Source organism: Gorilla gorilla, chromosome 3 (assembly GCF_029281585.2).
Source record: "Gorilla gorilla gorilla isolate KB3781 chromosome 3, NHGRI_mGorGor1-v2.1_pri, whole genome shotgun sequence".
Classification (NCBI taxonomy): Eukaryota; Metazoa; Chordata; class Mammalia; order Primates; family Hominidae; genus Gorilla; species Gorilla gorilla.
Window position 1 is genome coordinate 92,564,678 of NC_073227.2, and position 18,826 is coordinate 92,583,503.

The 18,826-nt window shown below is 35.5% G+C and overlaps 1 protein-coding gene across 1 annotated transcript in view; it reads right to left on the reverse strand.

Moving 5' to 3' along the window:
• ADAMTS3 (ADAM metallopeptidase with thrombospondin type 1 motif 3) overlaps positions 1–18,826 on the reverse strand; it is a 288,210-nt gene that overhangs the window by 51,009 nt on the left and 218,375 nt on the right. The window contains exon 5 of the mRNA XM_019024973.4: positions 7,494–7,693. Coding sequence (XP_018880518.3) covers positions 7,494–7,693 — 200 coding nt within the window. The remainder of the gene's footprint in view (positions 1–7,493; positions 7,694–18,826) is intronic.

The following is an 18,826-nucleotide window of genomic DNA, read 5'->3' on the forward strand; positions in this document are numbered from 1 at the left end:
CTATGTTTTATTAATTTTTGTCTCCCAAGAATCTAACAGGACTTTGCCTATGGTAGGTTATGTATGCTAGGTGAATAAATGCCTAGAGGATTGATGTGAATTCAAATGTGAGAAACGGATTATAGATAATGACTCAAAACAGAAAACTGCTACATGATATGCTAAGGTTGCATGAATATGTATACTTTCCAGATAAATCTGCATTGCACTCACATTCAATGTTTTCAGAAAAAGTTAAAAAATCAAAAGCAGTGTATTGATATAACCATGGTTAAGTAACCAGTAACCACATATATTTGCTGCTAACTCTTGAATAAGTCCATTAATACTTTTTAAGGACCAGGGTACGGCTGTGGAGTTTATATTTTCTTTACAAATATTGGTTAGGGAAGCCTGCCCTGTTCAGATAACACATTTATGCTCGTTCACTGTCCATCATAAGTAGCTAATTTCAATATACAAAGAAACTGATGAATTCACTCAATAATTTATAATTTCGTAGAAGTCCAAGACTGTTTCTTTGTACTGGGAGGCACTCTTTTAAATGAACTGCTTTCTTATCATTTAATAAATCCTGAGATTAAGGCATAAATTCTATCTACAGGGCCCTAAAAATGTTAAGGCACATTAGACCCAGAAGACCATTTCACAGATCTTAGCAAATAAAGAAAGATACCTTTGACCTGTCACAGACAGCAGAGTGTTGCTGATGGAAAATATCTGGTACATTGAACGAAAACAACCTACCATCTTAACCATAAAAATCTGCCTCATCAGCCTGTTAGAATCTTAAACTAGATTGCTAACTAGTTTGATTCAATCAGGTAACTAACTGAATTCTCATTTCAGTGACTTGAATCGTACAAACAAGACACAGAAACAGATAAAGGAAAGACATTAGAGTTTTATCTAGCAAGAGATAAATAAAATGCCTCAACTTTGTAATGAGAGGCAGTGAAGTTTGGGGAGGAAGAGCTTAAGGCTCAGAAGGCAGATATAGATCTGGGCTCAGGTCCTGACTCTGCCATACTAGCTGTCTGGCCCTGGGAACATCACCTAACTTCTTTCAGCTTCAATCTCTTCATTTGTAAACTGGGACTAAGGCTGAATGCATCTTAGAGTTGGAAAGTATTAAATAATGTACATAAAGTATTTATCAGAGATTCAGGCACAAAGAGCTAAAATGTTAGTAGTGTAAGCCTTCACTATTAACATTAAATCTTCATTTTGAATCTAGACCCAAAACTAGATGATTTCAAATACCTTCAAAGATTTCATCAACAACCTTAATTCTCCATAATCTGTTTTTTTATTGACCAACTCATCTACATAAATGGTACCATTAACAAACAGAATGTTCAAGCTAAAAAAAAGTATAAATTATGGTAGATTCATCTCTTTCCCTCAGCCCATGGATTCAATAGCAAATCCTACTGATTTTACCATAAACCATCTATTATTACTGCAATCCTCATTGTCTAATAAAGCATCCTCTCTTGCCTAGACATTTATACCCACTTTCCAGTAGGGTCTGTCTTCATTGTCCCTAGGCCTCTCCAATTTTTCTTTACAAGGCTGAGAGAGGCAGGAACCGACCCTCAATGGCTTTTATTTTGTACTTAATACTGCATTTAAGCTCCTCCTATGACCTGAAAGATGCTTGCCTTCTTCTCCTAGCTCTGCCTGACTCCTTACACACTAAACTTGAGCCACAATGACCTTTTAGTTACTAAAACACATGCCCTTATTAAATGGCTGGATCTTTTACTTTAAGTCTCAATTTAATAATCAATTCCTGAAAGAAGGTTTTCTTTTTTGTTGTTTTGTTGTTGCTGTTGTTTGTTTGTTTGCTTTTTTTTTTTTTTTTTTTTGAGAGGGAGTCTTGCTCTGTTGCCTAGGCTGGAGTGCAGTGGCGCGATCTAGGCTCACTGCAAGCTCTGCCTCCAGGGTTTACTTACACCATTGTCCTGCCTCAGCCTCCTGAGTAGCTGGGACTACAGGCACCTGCCACAACGCCTGGCTAAATTTTTGTATTTTTAGTAGAGACGGGGTTTCACCGTGTTAGCCAGGATGGTCTCAATTTCATGACCTCGTGATCTGCCCGCCTAGGCCTCCCAAAGTGCTGGGATTACAGGAGAAAGAAGGTTTTCTTAATCATCATGTCTGTGTATAACCTCTATCACCCATTTGCTCTGTTATTCTCTTTCCCAGAAAACTGTCAGTTCCTTGCATAGTTCTTATGTAACCTATGATGTAATTATTTGATGTCTTCACCAGTCTATAATCTCGCTGAGGTCAGGAAATAAGCTTATTTTATGTTAACCACCATATACCTGGCATATAGCATTAAAATACTTATTAAAAGACTGAATCGATCAAAATTTTATTGCATGTCTACCACACAGCAGACATTTTTGGATATAATTATGAGGCTTAATAATATACAGTAACTGCACTCAAGGAACAATCAACCTATTAGAGGACTGCTCCTGTTGAGGTTTGGGTTGATAATTATGGACCAGGTCAGGAAATTAAAAATTTTAAAACTCTACTCTCTTGAAGCTTGGTGGAGGATTCAGGCCAGCTCCAAGAGGGTCAACAATTTTTATCATGCTTATTGGAATATTGCCAATACCTAAAATAGGCCTTGCACATGGCAGACGATGGGTCAGTATATAGTATGAGACATGCCCCATAGCTGAGAAACACTTTCCCAGTAAATCAACCATGTTACAAGTTAGTAAAACTATAAACATTTCTTAATATAACAAGATATGATATGGAATCCTAAGAAAGGCTTAACATATATGACAAATCTCTTATTTGAAACATTAAAACCTTGGATATGTTCATATCCATGTGTTTCTTCTTCATATAGGAAGCTTGGTGAAATGTCAAGATCTACAAAATAGAAAGAGGTTAAAAAAAGCAGATGAAAGACATCTGATTATTCTCCCCATTGCTTCACAAAGGAGTGGGGATGAGTAGAGGGTATCCTTCCTTTCTTAGGAAGTTATATCGAAATCATCTAGGGTCTGCTCAAACTTGTTCACTTGACCCTTAAGCCCCAGAGAAAAGTGTTAACTTAGTTAACCAAAAATAGATTATGGAGAATTAAGGTTAGTGATGAAATCTTTGAAGGTATTTGAAATCATCTGGTTTTGAGTCTAGATTCAAAATAAAGATTTAATGTTAACGGTGAAGGCTTATTCTACTAATATTTTAGCTCTTTGTGCCTGAATCTCTGATAAGTACTTTACATAAATTATTTAATTTATGCATCCAAACACCCAGATTTGCATGGCAACACCTACAGAATTTTACCGCATTCATACGCACAGTCATTACTATCATTAGGAAATACGGCCCTGAAATAGATTAAATATATTTGTATCCAAAAGGTGGACAACTTGCATGGCTAATTTAAAATAACAGATAAACCAAAGGGATTTAATATTACTAGTGACATATAATAGTAAATACTGTGTGTTAAGTGTTCTCATTACACTTAAATTATGATTGAGTTAAAATTAAAAACAACTTAAACGTTCTAAGCCAGTTTCTCCTCCCAGTAACACTGTCTTTTTTTAATGATTAGCTTTACCACCTTATCATTACTTGAGACTGTTTTATGAACTGTAAATAATTTTTTAAAATTTACCTAAATTTCATTAACATTTTCAAAGTCTCTGTTTCCTTTGGAAAAATTGTAATAATTTCCATCTTGCAATATAGTTGGAAAGAATATATGATACCCAATAATAATTGTTAATTTATTTCTTAAACACTGCTCCCATTATATCATTGCATTTGGCATCTATTTCCTCTTGTTTTGAGTCCAAAATTTCTGACTCCCTCCCAAGATTGTTCGTGATCTACCTCTACATTATTTATATTCATTTGTTCTTCTTTCATTAAATATACATTTAACACTTAATATACGAGCTCTTTTCAATAAAAGAAAGCATGACATAAGAAATATAAGCTTCTCTTTAAAAGGGAATCCCATTTAAATCAAGGCGATACTCTGAAGCAAATTACTTGGACCTAAAGGTATTCCCTTAATTCAGAAACTATCATCTCGGTTCTGATATGGAAATGAAATTGACAACCAGGTAAATGGAAGAGCACATCTGCTGAGCAGTCAACCAAGGCAAAGTTGACCAACAATTTTAAAGGACAGCATGATCTTCTCTCTACCATAGGGACACCTTTCACCCTAATCAATGCAAAAAGATAGAATTTTTTGCTGTTAGCTTTATTCTACAGTTTCTCTCCAGGACCCTATCTGACATTTCATCTAAGTCTCTGTGTCTATGTAGGCCTCAAGCCTGGTGAGCCATAATTTTAGATGACCATGAGAAATCATAAAGCATGGCCAGCAAAGGAGATAGTTATCTGAACATCGTTAGAGAAAAACTGAATGTTCCTGGTCTTGAATTTCCATGAGGTAGCTTCATTACAGTATCGTTGGTTTCTCTTTCTGCTTCTCATTCTCATTTGATGATGAATTAGAGGAAAAGGAAAGAGCCTGCTCAGGTCAGTATTTTGGGTCTAACAGGCTACAACAGGGCAGTGGGTATGGAGGAGAAGGAAGACTTCAGTCTTCTGTCTGTCTTGCCTAAAGTTGTCTGCCTGACTCCAGGGCGAAAACCTGAAATTATCCAGTTGGAGAGTGATGAGGGTTGGGAATAAGACTAATTTAGAACAAGGTTTCTAAATCTCAGCATCATTGACATTTTGGGCCAGATAATTAAAAATTCTATGCTGTGTAGGGCTGTCTGTTGCGCTGTAGGATGCTGAGCAGCATCCCAGGCCTCTGTCGCTATTAGCAGTAGCATCCCCCTCCACCCCCGCCCCACCCACCAGTGTTAACAATAAAAAAAGTCTACAGACATTGCCATATGTCCCTGGGAACTGACGTGGACACAAATTATCCTCAGTTGAGAACCACTGATTTAGAATAATGAAAACCTTGTGACTATACACTTAAGTATATGCAATTGTATGTGCAATTCAGGTCTCATCAATAATAAAACTATTTCATTCTTCATCTGTGTGATTTCCATGTCTATCTTTCAGTTGGTCATGAAGTTGGGGAGGGAAGGGGAGGAGTGTTATTCTTACCTCTCCAAATCTCTTACCTGTATTAATTACTTAAAATGCAACTAATATATTAAGTATTAAAAAATTATTTTCTCTCCCATAGCTCCATTCTCTGATACTCTATTTACTTTAGAATAATTTGTATTTGAGACAGAGTCATAGTCTATTATCTAATTTTTTAATGGACTTAAGAACAAAAGTCCTCTTGACTGTTTTTAAAACATAAAATGCATCACTTTGTTATTCCTTTGACACTCTCAAAATCATACTTACTACTTACTGTCTGGGGAATATACTGTATCCATTCCTACACAGAAATCCTTTACATTTTCACATGTCCTTCAAAAAACACAAACAAGGCAAACAAAAAAACAACAGGAAATCTCTAAAAGCAGTTTAACTCCTAACTTCTTGATGAATTACATAACTAATAAACTTGTTGAATCTTTCAATTTTGTAATGATGAAAACTAAGTCCTAGAAAGGGACATGATTTGTCTAAGGTCACAAAGCCAACTAGTAGTATGACTAAAACTAAAGCCTTACCCTCCTAAGTCCCAATTTAATACTTTTATCACTTCTTGATTGGATAACTATGGTCACATCTCCATTTTCTAAAGTGTTATAGAATTTATGATATACTGCCTATAATATGGCTTAATAATAGCATGACTTTTATTGTTTACGTTTTTTCCTTCTAATTTTCCCATGTATTTATTTTTTCTCCTCTAATAGTTATAAGTTCTATGAGGACAAGACCATATCAAAATCTCTATTGCATTACTCCAAAAGCCTTCTTATTAGGCACATTTGCAAGCCAAGTAAGTCTGTACTGATTGTCTTCCAGATAGTAGAAAAAAAGTAGCCCAGGGACATAATGAATGACATAAGAATAACATCTCCATAGGAATTTTGAAATTTTAGATAACTTATGAAGTAAAATTTGGCATGGAGAAACTAAAATATGATTGTCTATTTGTGCATCTGTATATGGCACTGTAAATAATGGATGACTTGTATTTACTCACTTCATCCTCTCAACATCCCTATTATTTTTCTCAATATGCCAATAAAGAGACAGAAGCAGGACAGAGAGTCCAAGAAGCATGCCAAAGTTACACAACTAGCAAAAAGTTAATAGTCAAAAGGTTAATATGAAAGTTCATAGTCAAGAGTTGAAAACATTCATATGATTCACAAATGATGATCCTCTGTACACATCTATTGCCAAGGCTAGTAATTTGTTTTCTGTGTGTTGTTTGGTCTTCATAACAGAAATTACTGCCAAGAACAAATAAGAATGTGTTTGAATTTCTGTACTCATTTTCCATTTCACAGAGATATGGTATAAGTGTAATTTTATAAATTGCTATCTCAATAGACCAAAATATAATTAACAGATATTAGCATAAACAAAATCATGTTTCACGAAACTAAGAATTTTTCTCCTTCACTATCATTGCTTGAAATCTAATCTTAAGCATGGGGGAAAGAGGTAAACAATAGATATCCAAGAAATTATATTAAATATCAAAAGTTGTGAGGTGGGAGGGTGGGTTGAGAGATAGGGAAATAAAACGGCATAGGCTTAGGTAATAAATTTGCAAGATCAATATAATATATATTTCATATTGGCATGAGGTAACATATATAGAGTACATCAAAATCTCAATTATCTTTTAGAAGTAGGTGGTTTACGTATTATTATTTCTCCTCAGTTGTTCTCTGCCAATTTAAAAACAAAGAACACAAGTTTCAGGATATTGACAAAATTTCTTCTGAATCTGATTAAGGCTCATAAAAGAGAAATAAAGATAAATTTAAAGAGACCATTAGTGGTTGCTGTGCAGCACCGTGCCAATAGTTGTATGCTTTGTATTAATAAATATATTACCTTCAGTCTTATAATGTTGAAAAAAATCACATTTGTTCAAAAGCTGTAACAACAAGAATCCACAGAGTTACCAGGCATAAATCATTCTATATCATCCTGTGAAGCAGAGTGATTCTAGAAAGAACTATTTCATCCTTCATAGGCAACATGAAAGCAGATGGACAAAGTCCTGCGAGTTTTGATTATCCCCAGAACAAAATAAAAATTACAATTCATGTTTTAATTCCATCTCATTATGGCTTTTTAAATTTATGATTCCCCCTTGACAACAATGGAAAACTACTTGATCAACCAAAAGAAACTTTTGCTTCATGCTTCCTTTATTTTAGCATTCCTGTACTTTAAATATGTAGATCAATAATTTAAATTTAATGCCATCATGCACATATTTTGGCACAGTCATGGAAGTTCTCACACAGATTGCCAAAGGGTACCAACAAATAAGAGAAGTGAATTAAAAGATCAAAAAGCTTTAAAAAGGAGTCACTACTCACAATGTTCATTAGGGTCAGGAGGTAGTTTTGGACGTGCTCTTTGCCATGGAAACGGACCACAGAGTCATCCACTCCCAGCAGTACCTCGATATTGTAATCGTTTTCTCCCGCGTGTCTGCGGCGTCTCATTGTTTCATTCAGCTGCTGGTGGATGTTGCCATAAACAGTACCTAGATCATCAAGGCCTTCCAGGTCCGACTCTAATAAGAGACAAAAGGAACCAGGAATTTCAGTTTCCCTAACAGGCCTTCCAATCACTTCTTAGAAAAAAAGAATCTTCTCAGGGGCCTATCAGTATCATTCATAATCACTGAGATGTTGCTTTTCAGTTTATTCCTTAAATAATACGCATACGCATACGATCAGACAGACCTGCTACAAATTGAACATAGAAGAGCAACACTGAAGGTAAAATCATATTATTATACAGGGAGTGGTGCCATCATGGCAGACGGACTATTCTATAAGGATAGAAGTGGTTCAGTTTTTCTCCCAGCAAAGAGTCAAGGCAGTGGGGGTACAGAATACAGGCTGGCTATGTGGTTATTAAATAAATTGAGATTACAAATAAAAATAACTCCAGTATGTTTACAATGATTAAGTTCCTATAACCATGGAGTATAGAATTTGTGTCACATAAATTTAAATTGCTCCTCTTTCCAGTAACCTTAATTTAAAAATTAAATTACAGCAGGGCAACACAACAGCATCTAGTGATATGATTATCAGTCACTATGTATTGCTTTCTCTCTTCTGAGTAAAGTTTTCTAGTGAATGCTGCTAGCGAAGAAGTGGATATACAGGGTATATACTATATACATAAGAGTGTGTGTGTGTGTGTGTGTGTGTGTGTATGTGTATGTGTGTGTGGATAAGATAGTATATAATATACAGGTTATATATTATATATATATATGCCAATAAAATATACATATATGTGTATATGCAGGGATACACAGGAAAACTTTAGTGCTCCACATTTGCACTGGCCATCATTTGGATGGCAAGTCATTTCAGTTGCTATATATCTAAACCTGAGATATCAAAGTAAGAAGTCAGTCAGAAAATAACTTTTATTCAAAGAAAAATAAAAGTAAAAATAATTTCTTATTTAATGCAGTTCAAGAAACTTACATTTTTTTACTTTCCAAATGAACATTTCATACACACATACACACACATATACATACAACATACCTATATACATGGAAAGGAAGAAGAGAGACATCATCAGGTTTTAATTACCTAAGTTATCTGTTTTCAGATATTTTTTGAGAAAAAAAGTTTTAGTGAATTAAAAAATAAAATCTATCATTTGGATTAAAATTAGAGTATTCAAAACTGCTGGTACATAAAAACCAAAAATATATTCATCTCCATTTCAAGTATATAGAACTCAGAAAGGATTTTATTTTATAAGCTGCCTTGATGTCTAAAACAACCGTATATCTAAAAACAAGTTTGACAGAACCAGCTCTGACTCATGCTTTATATGATGGTTTATTTCATGCTGCACTGGGGCTTGTTAGCCATTTGAGTCGGCATCTGACATTAATAAATAGGTATTGTCCTCTCCACCTTTGTGGCTTTAATAAAATTAAGACAGGGAAAAATAGGTGTCTTTTGGCCGGGAAGGTTGATGACCAAGCCCTAGCCAAAAAGGATTAGAAGTAGTGAAAGTACAGATCCTGCTCACACTTTTTCTACCTTTAAAAAATATATAGAAACACCAATACCCTCCCTTACAAGTAGGGGGACATGGTCTGAATGTGACTACTCAGGTTTAAAAGCTCTACTTTAATTCACTTTGACCTAAGCCCAACTGCTAGCTCATTAGCTGGGAAAATTCTCCTCACCAAGGTATTACATTGGCTCCACAATATATAAATAACTCTCACCATCATCCACATCAAACAGAAAGCTTTCCTCAAAAGTTTTCAAGAGCTGCAAACCCTCACTGAGGTTAAGAGACGACTACACCTGCAAATAGCTTTATTATTCAACCTCAAGTCTTTTTCACACACTTAGAATGTGAAAGGCTGTGATAGCTAGTGTACAAATATAGGAAATTCAGACATGAGCTCTCAATTCTAAAAATGGCTCCTGTTGGCAGAACGCTCAGAGAAAACGTCCAATGGAAATATACCAGCAATGTTATTATATCATGAAGCTTGATGTGTGAATGAAGTAGGCTGAATACTTATTTCAGAAAGGCAGTTCATTCTGCTTTAACACACCTTTGGTTTGGCCTTTGCAAGCCTCTTTAAATAGGTAGTTTTCTGGTAAGGAAACAGAATCTCTCTTTTTATTGCATAAGAAACCTGGGAAAGAAGAAGGAAGCCTTTGAAAATCAAGAATAATTTGTCCCTACTTTCCTCCATGCTGGGCAGTGTTCTTTCCATGTTTCCTAAAATGCACAATATCAAATATTTCAAAGAAAGACAGTAGGATGGCTTCTGGCACTTTTTACTTATACTCATCGTTATAATTACAGACTGCTCTGAGGCTGTGAAATATCTTCATTCATAATGAATTTGTCTTAGTAAAACTGCAAAATTATGGCAAAGCTATGACAATAAGAGAAATTGACATAGTTGACTCCATCTTGCTTCTAACCTCCAAGCTGTTCTTGGTTATTTCTGGGCATAGGCCAAACTAACTTTGAGAGGAATTTATTTTATAGTTTAACCTTAAAGCAAGGATGATCATAGCCCTTCCCACAACTAAACTGCCTTTGTAAAACTAATGAAAGGCCACTAGGTTAGGATTATGAATGAGGTTTGAATTCTTTTAAGATACAGGCATAATAAAATGATGAACCGCTATTGTTCCAGAGGTCACAAGATTGGAAATTTCCCCAATTACTTTTTTTTTTTTTTTTTTTTTTTAGACAGAGTCTCGCTCTGTCACCCAGGCTGGAGTGCAGTGGTGTGATATAGGTTCACTGCAACCTCTGCCTCCCCGGTTCAAGTGATTCTTGTGCCTCAACCTCCCGAGTAGCTGGGATTACAGGCACACACCACCATGCCCAGCTAATTTTTTTTCCTTTTGTATTTTTAGTAGAGACGGGGTTTCACCACATTGGCCAGGCTGGTCTCAAACTCCTGACCTCAGCGATCTGCCTGCCTCAGCCTCCCAAAGTGCTGGGATTATAGGCGTGAGCCACCACACCTGGCCCCAATTACTTCTGTAGATAGCATCACTATTGTGGAATCTAAGATTGATCTTTTGAGATATTTTTTAGCCTGTGCATTCTGACAACCGACTGACCCCAACCAAATGCATGACTTATGACTCAGCTGGTACTGTGGCCCCACCAAGAGGTGGACTTAGCGTATGACGATCATTTTCCAACACCTATTGAAGTGGCATCGTTGTCTGGGGTAAAGACCCAAGGTTTGTCATCTTGCACCAAGGAAATTCAGTATGCAGACACACACAAGAAGTGGGTTTAGGAACAGAGGTTTAACAGGCAAAAGAAGAAAAAGGAGAAGAGCTCTCTCTCCTGTGAGAGAGAAGGGCACCCAGATGGGGCTTCCAGCCCCCAGCAGAGTACACTGGATTTTATAGACAGGCTGGAGGTAGTAATGTCTGATTTACATAGGGCCCACAGATTAGTTGGACCAGGTGTAACAGTTACATAGCATGCTGGGAAGCTGGCCATCCCACCCTAATCTTATTATTCAAATGGGCTTTCCACCTGGCCAGTGCCATGTTGTCTCATCCTTACTGTACATGTGGCTGGCAAACAGAAGGGAAGATGGAGCTGCCATGTTGGACATGCCTAGCCCCCAGGTACCCCCTTTCCTATTGGCACAACTGCCAGCATTCACCTAGCAAGTTTCTAGCTTGCCTTTCTATGTCTGCCGCTCAATTTTACAGGCTGTTCTTTGTTAGAAAAGAAAATGATTTGGGGCTGCTTTTCATGAAAAGAAAAATGTTACCAAGAACTTCCCTACGCTCACTACCCACCTAGATAATTTCTTCTTTACTCCTATATCACCATGATCGTGTCTCCCAACAATCAGCAGCACCCATTAAGGAATGGGTCCTCTGCCTGCCAAAATATCTTTGAAAAACAACCTCTGAGCCTTTAGGGAGACGGATTTGAGTAATAACTCCACTTGCCATGTGGCTTCAATGGTGCTAGCTGAGTTGGGCAGCAGAGAGTGATTTATGTGACAACAGAATTAGCAGAAAAAAAGGAAAATCCAGGTTACAGAGAGCTTTCTAACAGGTGTGTTCTCAACTGAGCATTCAAAAGGAAAAAAAAGGCCCTGCAAAAAGTAGAGCAGTGTTATTAATCTCATGCTTCATTCCAAAAAGATGATGCTCACAGTGCCTTTTAAGCTTCTCAGAAATATCAAAGGCAATCCCCTCTTAGTTCTTAGAGTGAGTTTTCTTTTTAAAAACTTTTTAGGAAAATGTACGTTTTTGAAGGTTACCTTAGGAATTACTGATGTGCATTAATTAATATTTTGGAAACATTTTAATTGTATCCTTTTGTGCACCCCCTAGTTTCCCAATTACTGTATAGGAATTTGCAGAAGTGATCATTTTACTATAAGGCCTATTTTATCAGAATGAATTTTTGAGAGGCATATAGGTGTTCAATCAAGTCACAATAAATACAGTTATTTTTAATGTTAAGTATAAGATTATCAGTATCACATCAGAATTTTGAACTTACTAAACAGATAAAGTAGAATATAACTTTCTTTGCTGATTATGGACACTAAGGCTTGAAACATTTTTAGGAGAATGACATGTTCATATGCTTAATCATACTTATAGGAAATCAAAGTATAGGATTAGTGAAATTGCTCCCTACCCCAGAAAAAAATTTCTATGGTCTGAAAAAGGACAGGAGACAAAGGTAAAATTGGAAAGGTACAAGTTCTGAATCTAATACAAATACATTTGGGGTTGGAATGCAATTATAAGCATACTGTGATAGAGCCTGTGATAAAACCATCTACCCAATATTCATTCTCTCTTCCCTAAGGAGCAGAATGTTAATTTCATTTGAAATAATAATAAACCCAGCAAAAAGTCACTCCCAATCTCCCTGTGACTAAGGGTTACAAGTGACTAAGTATAAGCCAATGAGATCTAAGCAGAAGTATTGCTTATATCTTGATGGCTTATGACTCCTCAAAGGAAGACAATTCATTCCAGTAGGTGCACACCCCTTTGGCCCTCCACTCAATCACCCAATATTCCTTTCTGCTGCCTAGAATGTGGACATGATGCCAGCAGTTCTATGGGGTGATCCTAGGATAAAGGGACATGCTGAATAGAGCAGAGTCTGACACTTTAAAGGAGTGTGACTCCCCAGTGACTGTAGACTCACCATACCAGCCCTGGATTACCTAAAAACAAACTTCATTACATATGAGAGGTAACACTTCCATCATGTTTAGGTCACCCATCTAACGAATTTTTTCTTGTATGCCACTGAATCTAGTCCTAAAATACATGACACTAAGAAATTTTAATTTTGTTGACGAGGTTCTCCCAGTACTCTTTACTCCCTATGAGAATGCAAGCCAATTTTCATGTGAATAAGTGAAGAATAAAATAAGATTCATGTTACCAAAATGTATCATAGTAGCATTCTCTGTAGTGCATCATTTCAGAAAATGAGAAAGCATCATATTGTTTTACAGTAACAATGAATACAGAATGAGGCTATATGTAAAAATCTTGCCTTCTTCATGAACAGAATACTGTTATGAAATGAAGTAACTGGAATACTACAGGCTGGATTTTCCAAGAGTAGGTGGAGATCCTATAATCAGAGCTAAAAATAAGTGTAAATTCCAACAAATGTCATCTGTCAACATCAGAAGCAGAGAGCAGTTAACTTAAATAATTGTGTTAACCTGTTTGTATCATCCAATAGTGATTTTTAATTGACATCTTTTTAAAAAAATTTAAAGTTATCACTTCCTAAAAGGATACAGTAACAGCATCTCCACATATGTGGAGGCACTATTCTACCAAGATATAAAATGTTTGCATGAAAAGGAGCTCTATCCTTCACAAACTGAGAAATTCCATAATGATTGTTCAAAGAACTATATTCAGGTCAAGTTATGATGTCAATTCAAAAGTTTCACTAAGTACCTGTTGCTTTTATTTTTTAAAGACATAACCATTGAGTGAATGTCAGTTTCCGTTATTTCTTTTCCCCAAAAGTTCTAATTCTAACACCCATGTTTGCTTTTGTTTTTACTGACTACTTTATGGAATAACATGACATTTTTTAGATGGGAAACTTCTTACCTTTTAAGGAAAAAGTGTTTTAATGCTTTGGGTTTGTGATTATTAGCAAATGAAATTTTAAAATCACTTTAATATCCAAAATATGAACTCTGACTTGCAATAAAAATCTTCTATATGTCAGCGAGAATGTTTCTAACTGCAAATCAAGAAAACTTAAAGTGTCTTCAGCAATAAGTAAACATACTAGTTCACGTAACAAGAGTTCCAGAGGTATGGTGATTCCTGGTTAATCCATCAATAGGTCATCAAGGATTCAGTTCTTTTCATCTTTCCATGTCCTGCCATTCTTGGTGTACAAACTTTGCCTTCAAATTAGCTCCTTTGATTATTTCAAAATGGCTACACCAATTCTAGCATCAAAGCCATGTCCAACAGATTGTGTCTTCCTGCATTACTTTCTTAGGAACAGGTAAAAACCTTTCCTAGAAACTCTCTGGTAACATTTAACTCCATGTTTCAGTGGCCAGAATTGAATCACAGGGGCTTGAAATAAAAGAGAAGGAAATGAATGTTGTACAGGTTACCCACCTTGCTGAAATCTTTTTCAGATCTTCCTCTTCCCTCATCCCTTAGTAACAGCCTTCCACTGGTATCTTTTATACTTAGTTTTCAATAATGCATTTCATGTTTAATTTCTTCTATTATAATTTGTTTGTCTAGAGATAACTTCTGCATTCTCTTGGCCTCAATATTTTTGAAAGATATAGTCCTTCATTTCCATAGTAGTGCTCAGTCCCATTGCAACCATTTAATTTGATTTCATTTCAGTGGTTTATTGCTGAAACATTTGGGTGTGGGCAAGGTTGTCAGATAAAATACAGTATTCTTTGTTAAATTAAAATCTAAGATAAACAACAGTATTTTTACTATAGATATCTCACAGATATTGCATGAGACATACTTAATACTAAAAACCTACTCATTGTTATAGCTGAGATTCAAAATCAAATGAAAATGCTATAGTTTTATTTGCTAAATCCAGCGACTCTAGGTGTGGGGGAATTATCTTTCTCCAGGCAGTACATGCAGTTACATGAACTTACACCCTCTTCATCTCACGTTTCTCCTCTACACTTCCATCTTCAGCTCTAGCAGTGCACATTCACCTGGCATGGCCAAGTAGCATATGCCATTTCCTTGACTCCAGTACTTGGTTAATAGATGTTCAAATGGCTTAAATTATGCTAATGAAATTGTGAACTAGGACTTTTTAATTTGGAGCTACTAGGAAAGGAAAGTTCTCATTATTAAGCTGAAAACTGGCGGAATATAACAATGTAGGTGTTTACGGCTAGTATGAGAATAGTTGTTGGTCTAAGTTTAATGCTAGAAGAGGAAAGTGGAGACTACTAATAGAGAATAGACTACACTCCAATGATGAGTATGAGCCTGTGAATTCACCCACTAATTTCTGAAAACTTGGTCTTTTCAGTTTCACAAACCAATAAACTACCACCACCTCATTTCCTTATTTTACTGCTTTTTTTTTTTTTTTTTTCCATTTGCTTTAGACAGTTTGATGTAAATTCCCGACAGGTGAAACTAAAAGCAGCCTGAGAAACAAGCCCATTTATACCCTTTCTCTGCTACAGTCATCAATAGTCTTCATTTTCCTTCTCATTCTTCTTCTGTAGTCAACTATTCTTAGGCTACACACTGCTCTGAAAAAGACTACATATTCTGTTTTATTTCCCAATTTGTTTATTTTATTCTCTCAGTTCTATTTTAAATGAATAATATTGTTACTAGTGATTTGTTTCTTAGTTTATTTCTTTTATTCTTTTTCAGCTAAATCATAACTAATTTTGGGAGACAGCACAGTTTTTAATTTTCACATTTTACTGCTCTAAACATTTAATAGCATTTTCATTAACATTTCTCTTCCTCTTGACTAAATTATATATTTTCTTATTTATGGCTTTTGTAGTTCAGCTCTACTAGATCAAGGAGGTAATAGAAGAGTAGAGGAAGAGGTCACCACACCCAATTACTAGATTACATTCTAGTAATCTTAGACTGCTAGAAATTAAGGTTTTCTAAATAAGGTCAACTACATAGAAGAGAGGTGAGATTCCTTTTCACAGCTGCCAATTTCAAAGCTCATGTTACTTCCCTCACTTTCCACCTGTATGCAACTTTAGTAAGGATAGAAAAGCTCTTCTCCTCAAACTTCTCCAGAAACTCTACATTTGCATTCTAAATCACTCCAATATGGAATGATTAATAAAAATGTAAATAAGTCATTATAGCCAAATGACTAATATGTTAATATTAATATTAACACTTGCCATTTATTCTGTCAGATAAATATTTAAAGGCTCTGAACACCACTTTATGTCACACTGCTCTAAGCACTGGGAATCCAGCAATGGACGAGACAAACATGTTGCTTACCCTCATAGAACTTACATCCCAGTGATAAGAACTATCAACTAGGGTAAGAAGAGTAAAACAGGAGGAAGGGAGTAAGAGGGACAAGGCGAGGGAGGCAAAATTTTAGATAAGGTTCTCAAAAGAAGGCAGCAAATGGGCTGAGATCTTGCAAAGTGATGGAGTAAGCCACACAAATATCAAAGTTATATTTGACTCAGATATATGTAAAGTTTTTATGAGCATATTCATATTTATATTACAGATTTTTCAGAAAGAGGTTGTATGATATAATACAAAGAAAATCAGAATAGGCTCAGGAATGCAGCAAGCCAACTTTCTAAAATGGCCCCACTAAGATGCCCTGCCCTAGTCCCGAGAACCTGTGCCTTTGATGAGGTATCATTCCTACGATTATGTTATGTTATATGGTACAATTGACCATAAGATAGAAACATTATCCAGGTGGGCCTGATCTAACCTCATAAGACATTAAAAGCAGAGAGCTTTATCTGGCTGTTGGCAGAAGGGAAAGTCAGAAATAATGAAGCAGGAGGAAGTTTGATGTACCATTGCTGGCTCTGGAGATGGAGGGATTCTGCTCCTGGACAGGAGAGAGGTATCTAGTTGCTGACAGTGAACCACAGCCAACAGCCAGCAAGGAAATGAGGATCTCAGCTTGCAAAAACAAGGACCTGAATTCTGCCAACAACCTGAATGAGCCTGGAAATGGACTATTTCCCAGATCCTTCAGATAAGACTTCAATCTGGCCCACATCTTGATTTTGGCCTTGTGATAAATTAAGCAAAGAACCAGTCCAGCCACCTTGGACTTCTGACCTATAGACTGTGAGCTAATAAATAGGCATTGTTTTAAGCTATTAAATTAGGGGTGATTTATTACACAGTAATGGAACAGAAAATGATAAAAAGAGAACTGAGTTCTAGTTCCAGCTCTACTATGATGCGACTCTATGATTTTGAGAAAGAAGCTAAACTTATCTGAGCTTCAATTTCCTGAAATAAATAGGCTGTGCTAGCTGATCACTAACATGTTCTTTCTGGCTAAATTTCCATAATTAATAATTAGGCCACAATTTCACTAAATTATTAAAGATGGTTATTATTGTTATGGCTGTTTGATCATACATGATTGATCATACTTATAATTTATTTGATGCTAAATCCTTCATCAAGGATACAACCATCGTTAAAACATTTTTACATGAAAAAAATGTGCTACACTAAGAGAATCTATATTATGATATAAAATACTTCATAACAATATAAAAGTCTAGTAGCTTATCACAATAAGAGATAATCTGACCATTCTCCCATTTAATGAGCACAGTGTCCATAAAGTCTGGAGACATTGGCAGTTATACACAATTTTCCAAGAATACCTTAAATCTCTTCTCTAAAAAATAAAATGCTGCCTATTTTTTTTCAGATTTTATAAACAACCTTGGTTGTCTAAAAGGTAACACTTAGACATTTTTTAAGTATTACGTATTCACAGTACAGATCAGAATTTTATCCTGATTAAAAATTTACTTCATCTCTCTTTGTTATGACGTAATAAAATTTTGTTAACATATGTATGCTACTTGCAATAAAATTTTACTAAAGAAGAGTTCCAAACATGGAATTAAAATGTATGTTATTATCACATCAAATTATTGAAGAAGCGGTCATTCTACATTTTTAAAAATCTAAAGTGCTTTTGCTTATTTGAATAATACTGATCAAACAGTTTTGATTCACGTTCTGATTGGTCAGTTTTTATATCATACACAGTTAACATATTTAAGCCACAGTAATTATTGTAGATTTAAGATAGATCTATGACAGAACAATGTTTGCTATCTAATATTATTAATGGAATACTATAATTCCTAGTCCACAAATAATATTATTCAAGTTAAATTTAATAACAAACCTTTTTTTCATTTAAACAAAATTGTTAAGCCATTCCTAAAGTGATTTCTGCTAAAGACACTTATTTGCCAATATAAAACTATTCTTAGTCTAAGGAATAAAATATGCCAGAAGAGAGAAACACTGTTACTACATTTTACTACATAACTGTGTGCCTGTAATATATTCTCTGAAATAGTATCGACCATATGGATGGAAAATAATGGGCATTTTTATATCTATGTTTTCTAAGATATATAAACTATAGATTTAATGATTGCTTTAATATTTGTCTTTGCTAATTCTAACATATTTTGTCAGTTCTGTGTTGGTTTGGACAGGTTTATTTTTCTCATCATTATGGGTTGCATTTTCTGGCTTCTCTGCGTAGTCAGTAAGTTTAGATGGGAGGTCTGACATTGTGAATTTTACCCTTTTGGCTGCTGGATATAGTTGTATTCCTATAAATATTCTTGAACTTTGTTCTTGGATGCAGTTAAATTACTTGACAAGTTTGTTCCTTTCGGGTCTTGCTTGTAAGATTTATTAGGTGGGGTCAGAGCAGTGCCCATCTACAGCTAATGACTGACCACCACTGAGGCCAGACCTGTCTGTCTACTCTCCACTGTGATGTGAATCATGAGATATTGCAGTCTGGCTTGTGGAAACAAGCACTATTCCCAGCCCCATATAAGCACCAGGCACTGTTACCTCTGATTTTTTTTAGGTGGCTCTTTTTCAGGCTTCATGTAGTTTCC